Raw genomic sequence first — 10,124 nt, 5'->3', positions numbered from 1 at the left:
AATAAATAAATAGGAACCACGTATAGCTATACAAGTATCATATATTTTGATATACTGAGTTAGTTGTGTAGTACGGATCTCAAAGCAACATTAGATGATAAGGATAAGAGGTGTCTGGAAACCTGAGCTAAAAAATTCCATTCATAGTTAATCCAGATTTCACTGCCTTCTTGTTTTGAAGTCATTCAGCTACATGCAGGGTAAAAACTTGCACTTATACACCTGATTTTTTTGTTTTTTGTTTCAAAACTAGAGTTAGCGACGTGTTTAAATTTGGATTATACCCTGACGGTTTCATCTGACATGAACGCAGTATTAACTGAAAATAACCTTCCAAGTGATAACTGATCTACAGAAAAGCTATATATATATACATATAAATGGTTACCTGATGATTTTGTTTTCGAGTGCGGTAGTATGTACAGAGTACTTATAAGAACAAAAAAACAAGTAGCTTACCAAACGCCAAATATCTACAGTAACTGCTACTAAACGCCTAAACCAATCAATATTATCATAGTATTGTTAGAAATAAACCTTGTGGTTCAGTTAGTTCAGAAAAATCAGAGTTAGATGTTGTTTTCTCTTCAGTTAGTATCATATCTAAGAGCTTGATTGCAACAGATGCCACTAAATGAATAAATAGGCACCACGTATAGCTATACCAGTATCATATATATAGTGGGAAACATCCATTGTATTGTAAAGTTAAAATTTTAACACGATTATCATATTATCATAGTATCATATCTAAGAAGGAGAATGTGTCACGAATGAAGAAACAAGTAGACTAAACACTCAAGTGGAACTCACTGGAACAGTAGGAAACTGGTCGTCTCCTTCAGTGATTTATTCAATTGAAATTTTGCTAGTTCTATAATTTTGTGTGATATTTTGAATAAGATAGTTGAGAAATTTAAAAGCCTATAATCTTCTTTGCCTTGCTTGCTTCCTCTCTCAACATGATGAGTTCTTCCCGCCTGCTCATGTCGCGGTCACCCTGAGGGGGAAGCTTCAACTTTCAGTATCTTATTTCGATCGGCACCTGGATGATCTTCCAGATCAGCATTATTACCTTCATCGTCGAATGCTAAATCGTAACTTCTGCGGTTGTTCCCGCCTCCGTGAGTGTTTTGATCTTTGACAACATAATTGGTGCCTTTGTTTTCCTCCTCAACGCCTTGATCACAATCTCGGGGCAGGTGATCTGGGGCACCACACTTGAGGAGGCACCCATCATCTTTATCGGCATTTAGTTTGCTTTGCCTGAACCGACCCCACAGCTTTGGGACATTTTGTGCAAAATCAACCTGGATCCTCCTGTCATGAATCAGGCTATTCTCCATCTTAAAATATGCACGCTCGCAGTCCTCCTTTGTCTCAAACTCGATAAAAGCATAGCATAAGCTATCTCCGGTCTTGCACTCACGAATTATTTCAGCCGATGTCACAGTTCCGAAACGAGAAAAGATTGTATGCAGATCCTCATCTTGTGTAATTGGGTTAAGTTTAGAAACATACAAGACATTGTCTGGCTGTTCGACTCCTGGAATGCCTCCGCCGCAGTGATCACAGCTAACGATCACAACATTATTAGAGAGTGCATCTTCAGAGCAGTCCACTGTTTCATCGAAAGGGACCTGTGAGCGCTCTTCTGCAGTCTCATCACGTGGCTTTCCTACAGGAGAATTCCCAGGGATGAGTTCTGCAAGCCGAGGAGGTTCGTCGAAAGGATCGTCCAAGACATATGTATGTTTAATCCTTATGTCCATGAATGGTCTCCCTTTATCATCAAGGCATGATTCATTTATCTTTGCCAGCGTATCAAAACTTTCACCCTCAGCAATCATCCCAAACACAGTGTGTTTACCATCAAGACCGTCCACGCCGTCCCGCAAGGTGAAGTAGAACTGCGAGCCACCTGCCATGGCGACGGTGCCAGCGTTTGAATGCCTCAGGTCCGGACGGATCTCGTCATCGAAAAACCGATCTTGATCGCCATGAAGGATCTTGTACACAGAATGACCTCCGGTGCCGGTCCCGGTTGGGTCCCCGGTCTGTGCCAGGAAATCCCTCTCCACCTTGTGGAAGAGGCAGCCGTTGTAGTACTTGATCTTGCAGAGCTTGAGGAAGTTCTTGGTGGTGATGGGGCACTCCTCCGTGTGCAGATCCACATCGATGTCGCCCACACTCGTAACGATTAGAACCGACATCCCGGTGATCCCCGCTGTATGCACTTCTCCGCGCCGGCGCCGCCGCCTCCAACCCCGATCTGCGTCCTGCGGTCGATCCCCACTCGGGAACAAATTTTCTGCGGTCGATCCCCTCCTCCGTCTTCCTCTATTTTTTTAGGGTATATAAACCCTTTCCTAAACTTATAATCTTTATTTACTAGTACTTGTGCACGTAAATAATGTGTGAGGACTAGTTCGTGGTGTACTAGCAGCAGTCCTAATGGAGTTCGAGTCTAACTAGGCTAGGTTAAGTACCGATCAATGCGGCCGTGTGATTATGTTAGGGAAGTTACAGGGCTAGAGTCCTGTTTGGATTTATTGTCTTTCCGATTCCGGTTTGTAATCTCAGTCAAGTATGAGTAGATGCGTGCATTCGTCGATTTTGATGTGATCAATCTGTGGGCGAGTTCCAACAGAAATGTACCACTCCGGCAGAAACTGATAGCTGGCTACTTTTACCCCCGAACTTCCTAGCACCTATAGTTTGATGGATGATTGTAATCAGATGTTAATTTATTAATAAAGCTCCCATAGTCCAATGAAAAAACTAGACTCGCATACACAGCCACCTCCATAACTGACATGTTTCCATTTTCCCCAACATGTTGATGTACAAAAACATGAGCAAAGACAATGGGGATGGCGACGATTAGGGCATCTCCAGCCGCGCCCCCAACAAGCCCCCCCCCCCCAGGCCACTTTTTCGGCGCCGGCGCCGAAAAAACGGCCCAGTCGCGCCCCCAGGACGCCGAAAATCGCTGGTTCGGACCTTTTTTTCGCCCGGCGGTCACAGACCGAACCCGGCGCGTTGGGGAGCCGTTGGGGGCTCCGGCGCTAGGGAAAAGCACGCCTGGCCCACACCGACAGGGGAAAAGTCAAGGTTTTCTTCCCCCGACTCGCCTCGCACCCCCCACGCCCTCGGCCACCACTAGCTATATCCCGGCGACGGCCGCCGCCCTACTCCGCTGGATAGCCATTCCCCGCCGGAAAATAGCAGCACTTCGCCGCGGCAGCCCCTCCCACAGCAGCTGGGCGTTTCCGGCCGCGGAGGCGCGGTTTAACGGCGGGTACACGCCCACCGAGCGCAAGGTGTTCGGCGTTTTGCCTGCCTCGGCGATGGACTCAGATGAGGAGGAAGAGCTCGCCGCGTTGCTAGAGGAGGAAGCCGCGGCCGACGTCTAGGAAGAAGAGCATCTCATGGTGCTCGCCGCCCTCGCCCAGCTGCTGACGAGCAGTGAAAAGCCGCGGCGAGGTGGCTCGGCGCCGGGGCGGGTGAAAGCAAAGAACCGGCATCGTCTGCAAGGCTACTGCATGCTCTACTCCGACTACTTCGCCGATACTCCACTTCATGGCGAGAGAACATTTCGGCGCCATTATCGGATGAGCCGAAAGCTCTTCCTCAGGATTGTGAATTCCATCCGGGAGTTCGACAACTACTTCAAGTGCAAGATGGATTGCACTGGCGCTCTTGGATTCACCTCCATCCAGAAGTGCACGACAGCGATGAGGATGCTTGCATATGGAGCTCCAAGTGATTCACTTGACGACTATGGGCGCATGGCCGAGTCCACCAGCATAGAGTGTTTCTACAAGTTCTGTCGGGCAGTGGTGGCAGTGTTTGGGCCACAATACTTGAGAACACCCAATGCGGAAGACACTGCTCGGATTCTAGCCCAGAATGCAGCAAGAGGATTTCCTGGGAATGCTTGGAAGCATCGACTGCATGCATTGAAAATGGAAGAACTTCCCATTTGGTTGGCAGGGGATGTACAAAGGCGCCAAAGGCGGTTGCAGTGTGGTGCTTGAGGCGGTACCCACACAGGACCTCTGGATTTGGCACTCCTTCTTTGGTATGCCAGGAACTCACAATGACATCAACGTGTTGCAGTGCTCTCCTGTTTTTGCCAAGCTCGTTGAGGGCCATTCTTCTCCGGTGAACTTCGAGATCAATGGGCACCAATACAACAAGGGGTACTATCTAGCTGACGGCATCTATCCGAGATGGTCGACGTTTGTGAAGACGATCTCAAACCCTGTGCCAGGAGGCAAGAACGCCTGGTTTGAGAAAGTTCAGGAGGCTTGCCGGAAGGATGTCGAGCGGGCATTTGGTGTGCTCCAATCTCGATTCGCTATTGTTCGGTACCCCGCTCAGACCTGATCGAAAGATTAAATGTTGGAGATCATGACTTGCTGTGTCATCTTGCACAACATGATCATCGAGAGCGAGCAAGAAGACCCAGTGATTGACACCGAACCATACTACAGGCAGGGTCCTCTAGCCGAAGTTGATCACCAGCTATCGGCAACTTGGACTGCCTATCTCAGTATGCGTCAGGAGATCCGAGACCCACAGGTGCATCATCAACTGCAGAAAGATCTGATTGAGCACCTATGGAGGCTCAAGGGGGACGCCTCGTGATGAAATACGAGTTTTTATTTGTTGAACAATATAATTTGTATTGAATTATTTGTTGTTGTAGTATTTTGTTGAAGTATTTGATTTTTCTGTGATGAAATATGTGATAAGAAATAATTGTGTTGATAATTGAACGCCGAGACACGGCGAAACCACGCCGAATATGGGCCTATTCTCGCCCATATGGGTTGTTTATTCGCCGAAATTGGGCTGCAAAGTGGGCCAATTTCGACGCCTGGGGGCGAGCTGGGGGCGACGACTGGGCGCAAACCCGCCCCCAGCGCCGAGTGCATCGCCGGCTCGCCCCTAGGGGGCGATTTTTATGCGGCCTGGGGGGGGGGCAACGGCTGGAGATGCCCTTATGAATTAAAACTTCTTAAAAGCTCCCATTAAGGCCTTCATTTTGAAGATCCTCTTTCATTATGTCCATTTTGTCATATGTAGATTGCAATGGTGTTTCAAAGGTCCATAGACGACACCGAGCTTCACTCACAGTGCGCCGACGAAGGAGTGCAAGTGGAAGACGTCGTCGATATCTCCAAGGATGTATGTGTAACTTTTGAAATATATAAAGATATCCTTGTAACGGTTGGTTGACTTGAATATAGGGCCTTTGAGCTCTTCAAATAAAAAAAAATAAGGTGTTCCCCATGCAGGAGGTGGCCCCCATATTTGTCAACAAATATGACGCTCAGGGGTGGACCCAGACTGAAAATTACCCGGTGTCTACATAGAAGAACACACGCCTACATGTCAAACAATCAATGACCTACACACTAAATCAGTGAATTATATTAAGCAAGTGCAAATTGGATCCGGTGCCAGTGACACCGGCTAGCTGTACGTAGCTCCGCCCTTGATGATGCTATTGGAGCAATTACAGACCCTCGTAAAGTCAATGCCTCTTACCACACTAGATTTCAGAATCGCTATAGGAATCGAGTAGATGCGCTGTCGTAAAGAGCTAGCTGAAGAAATTGACTTCTTTATGGCCTGATATTTGGCGTGCACGATGATGATCTTCTTTACATGATGAACAAGGTGAATGACGAAGACGACGATGGTTGGGCCGTCGTTATCGACATGAAACACGCGGTGGTGGAGGCACTCTCCAAGTTTTCTATCGATGGGAACCACTTACTCAATACAATGTGCTGCTCTTGCGTCTTCCCCAAGTATCTGAACATGGACCAAGGTGGTTCTTCCTTCTTTCTCCCTGATGATGACTCTCGAGGGAATCTGTGGAAGAAGAGGAAGAAGAGAATGGGGAGTAATAGGATGAGGAAGAAGTAGTTTGCCGCAGGTCTTGGATCGCCGACACGGATTGATGTGTTTGCTTTGCTTTTTTGGCTGCATGCTGATCAGTGGCGGAGCTTTTCTTTAGGGCCAACCTGGGCCATGTCCCCCCCCCCCCCCCCCCCCCCCCCCACACACACACACACAGCCAGTGTAGTTTTATTACATTATTAGGACATAATTAGACAGAAATGGTGGAGTTCCGCCCAATCTTTGAGTGAATGGCCCCTCCTACCTGGGTTGGCCCCTCCTATAATTCCAATCAAGCTCTGCCACTGATACTGATAGGGATCAACGTGAGAGTGCTGCATTGATTCTCTTGGATGTAGACAACATAATCCATCGTCTTTTAAAAGTTCATATGTAAACAGAGTAATCTATCGTTCTTCAAGAGCTCAGATCAAGCTTAATTTTTGTAGGTCAAAAGGGTTTTTGACCCTTCTTGTGTTTGTACATATTATTATGCATATACCATCCGCAAAAGCACACACCAAATTTTTTAGTCATATGCTAGATGTGAGTTATTATTGCATTAGTTTTCATCTTCTCTCTACATTAGCGTCTTAGAATCCAGTCTAGTTAAAGGCCGAGCTTTTTAGTTATGGTGCATGTCACTTGAAGGATTGAAAACGAGCCATATTCGCAAAAAAAAAAAGATTGAAAACGAATCCTTTATTTCTTTTCTTTTTTGCGGGAAAACCTCTATTTACATGCTAATTTTTCTATGCACGTCAACTACTCCCTCCGTTCCTAAATATTTGTCTTTTTAGAGATTTCAAATGGACTACCACATACGGATGTATACAGACATATTTTAGAGTGTAGTTCACTCATTTTGCTCCGTATGTAGTCACTTGTTGAAATCTCTAGAAAGACAAATATTTTGAAACGGAGGGAGTACAAAATATTAAGTTACATTTATTTACATGTAATCCACTATCTAATCTTTCTAAGCATGCAAGCATGCCTCATCAGCACCTATGTATGTCAATTATAATTACACCTTTTGCATTAATTTAGCGATGCAATCGTGCCACATTAGCAAGCCATATATGTCGTCCATATATAAGTTATATTTTTTAATCAATTTCTATATTGTCATATGTGGTATATGTATTGGATAATTGAAGCATATCTACACAGTTAACGATTTGCATTTTGTTGGCACAATTTAAATTGACAATATCTTTTTTCTGCATTAGTTTAGTTGTTTTTTCTAGCACATACTAATACAGTTGTTTTAACAAGGTTCCCGCAGCAACTAGCGAGGCATTGTTAGTTATCTTTAACGTACACCATCACATGCCATCTTTGTGTGCATATTGTTTTGCCAATCTCATATTTTAAGAGAATTCATCAAGAGTATCATACATAGAACAATTATCCTTGTTCGTTAAGCAAAAAGATGTTCACAGATTCTTTTTTTAAATGTTGTGATGTCAAAAGGCATGAAAATAGTTCATGAATGGAAAAAAAGATTTATGGATTTCAAACTACGTTCATGAATTTTAATAAAAGTTCGCAAATTAGAAAAAAATACAGACTATACAAATATTCTCAATTTAAAAACATTCACGAATTTAAAGAAATCTCATGAATTTGAAAAAATATTTGTGGGTTATAAAAATACTCACGAATATGAACAAATATGTGGACAGGTAGTGGTCCTAGTTAGAGACGAAGACGAACACCCACCCCTCAATCCAGGTTTGTCAGGCTCCTGATCATCACAATGAAAGGTTAACCAAACCGTATCCAAAGAATACGTTTTCGCTGACCTGAAGCGTAAGCTTATGTTGAGTCGTATCCGTCACCTCTTGGCCTATATATCCAACCAAACAGAACGCACACCCCGAATTTAATCCCCCGATCAGCAGCAGATCCACCGGCGGCAAGGGCGGCGTACCACCGATCGATCGTGGGAGCTCGAAGCCGCGCGGCGGCGGAGGCGGGCGTCTCCCGTCGCGTTCTCGCTGAGTCAGCCGGCCGGGCTCGATCCACCTGCCGGGGACTAATTCCTCGGAATCAGCTGCTAATCCCCCGTCGTTTAATCGCAGCACGCATCAGTAGAGTGATTAATTAGTCCCACCTCGCCATTCCGGGCGGAACTCGCGCCCTTTAAATGCGCCCCATTCGCCGGATCACTCGCCGAGTCTGGTGGCGCAGACCTGTGACTCCGAGCTTCTACGGAGGGTATTGTTGGCGGGGGAAAAGAGCTCGGCTCGCGTGAGCGTTCGCCGGCAACGGTGGCGGAGCCGAGCTTTGGGTTGGTTGGTTGTGTGCTGTTGCGCCTTGACTTGAGCCTGGGAGGGCAATGTAGTGGCGCTGAAGTGCGCCGGGCATCAATGCCGGCTGGCAGGTGGCCACGGAAGTGGCCGTCGCCGGCGAGCCCGCTGCTAACCCCTAACCTCGCCCCCCGTCTCGCCCCTGTGGGGGGGTACTGGGTTCGTCGGCGCGCACACACTCCTCCACCCCTACCCCGCCAACTCTTTTTGTAGTTTTGCCCCGGCATTGCCTTCTCAGTTCTCACATCTATGCTCTGCTTGGTAAACACCGTAGCAGCTTGTTTAATAAGAACAAAAAGAAAAGTAGCGTGCCAAACGTCAAATATCTAACTGCTGCCAACGCCAAACCAGTCAAGATTATCATAGTATTGTCAGAAAGAAACCTTGCGGTTCAGTTAGTTTCAGTTCGTTCAGAAAGTTCAGAGTTGGTTGTCGTTTTCTCTTCAGTTAGTATCGTACCTAAGAGCTTGATAGCAATGCCAAAAACAAAATAAGTAAATAGGCAACACCTATAGCTATCTAATCTAAGGAAGTAAAATGTAATAGTATTACAGGAATATTTAACATAGTATCTTATCTAAGGAGTAAAATCTAACAGCATTAAAGGAATGAAGAAACATGCAGACTGAACACTCAAGTGGAACTCACAGGAACAGTAGGAAATCGATCGTCTACTTCAGTAAAATTTTCAATTAAACTTTTGCTAGTTCTGTCATTCTGTGTGATATTTTGAATATCATAGTTGAGAAAATTAAAAGGTGAAAATGAGTTGGTGATTCAGTTGTATGTTATTGCATATTTTTCTGGATTTCGCTTTCTTGTATCTGTATACGTATATTATGCGCATACCATCCACACCAGCACCTGTTTCCTACTGTTTTGCCTTACCATCTAAAATCTATGTGTTCTGTGATCCAAATGCGATAAGTTAGATTCAGCGACAACCATATTATCATATTACTTCAATCCTTAGTATATGATTTGCAAGCTAGCAGTGCAAACGCATAGATGCTAAACCTTGACGTCCTTGAAATTTGGTAAAATGGATGCTGCTATTGACCATACTACTAATATTACCTTTGATGCTGTGTTGATGATTCTATTCCTCCAAATTGGTATGACTTCTCTACGACCTGTCTCAGAGAACAACATTTACAGGAAGACAGTTTGGGATCCAAAAGCAATTACAGTTCATATGTATATGATGCACCAGCAGTTCAGTGTGACTTTTGTAGGCGAAGTGACCACTGTAAGTGCAGTGCGTGATCCATTCATGTTACAAACACATGTCGCTCCATTCGCAGCGAATGCACCTCATCAACACTACCATAGATTGCTTCCATATGCTTGAACCGGGATTTGCTACTCGTTGTCACTTACGACAGATGATGTTGCTTTCGGAGGCAATGGATTTAGCCACCTGCCGATGAAAAGCTGCTAGCATGACACAACAGACGACGCTTCCCTGCATCTACAAAGAGAGGAACAAATCCTATGCTCCGCAGAAGGGAGAACAGTCCATCCATAGCAGGTATTGACAGCCACCCATGGTGACCAGATCCAGAGGGAAACGCCTCAATCAACAGAAAAGCTCCACTGGTGGTCGTTCCTGTACAAATACAGGTAGAAAGAGATCAGTCCATAGAAAAGATATGGATGATAAGTGGCATTCATAGTTCATCCAGATTTCACTTCTTGTTTCGAAATAATTCAGCTACATTCAGAATGCACATATACACTTGTTTTTTCCTTCTTTGCTTCAAAACTAGAATTAGCGATGCATTTAAATTTGGATTACATCCTGACTCTTTCATCTGGAATGAACTCAATACTAACTGAAAATAATGCAAGGAAGACCTAATCGATCATATATTGAGAGCAGATTGCCGAAAA

At 45.2% G+C, this 10,124-nt stretch overlaps 1 protein-coding gene across 1 annotated transcript; it reads right to left on the bottom strand.

Moving 5' to 3' along the window:
* Positions 1-771: 771 nt before the first annotated feature.
* LOC123057777 (peptidyl-prolyl cis-trans isomerase CYP59-like) lies at positions 772-2,437 on the bottom strand. The gene has a single exon (XM_044480672.1). The coding sequence runs from the start codon at positions 2,211-2,213 to the stop codon at positions 996-998; it is 1,218 nt and encodes a 405-aa protein (XP_044336607.1). The 5' UTR covers positions 2,214-2,437; the 3' UTR covers positions 772-995.
* Positions 2,438-10,124: the final 7,687 nt, after the last annotated feature.

The sequence above is a fragment of the Triticum aestivum genome, chromosome 3A (genome assembly GCF_018294505.1).
Source record: "Triticum aestivum cultivar Chinese Spring chromosome 3A, IWGSC CS RefSeq v2.1, whole genome shotgun sequence".
Classification (NCBI taxonomy): Eukaryota; Viridiplantae; Streptophyta; class Magnoliopsida; order Poales; family Poaceae; genus Triticum; species Triticum aestivum.
Note: the sequence above shows the minus strand (reverse complement) of the source record. Positions and strands in the feature narration are given on the sequence as shown.

What these genes read in the sequence shown, in the direction of transcription:
- LOC123057777 (XM_044480672.1), bottom strand. Translation starts at nt 2,213, where the DNA reads ATGTCGGTTCTAATCGTTACGAGTGTGGGCGACATCGATGTGGATCTG.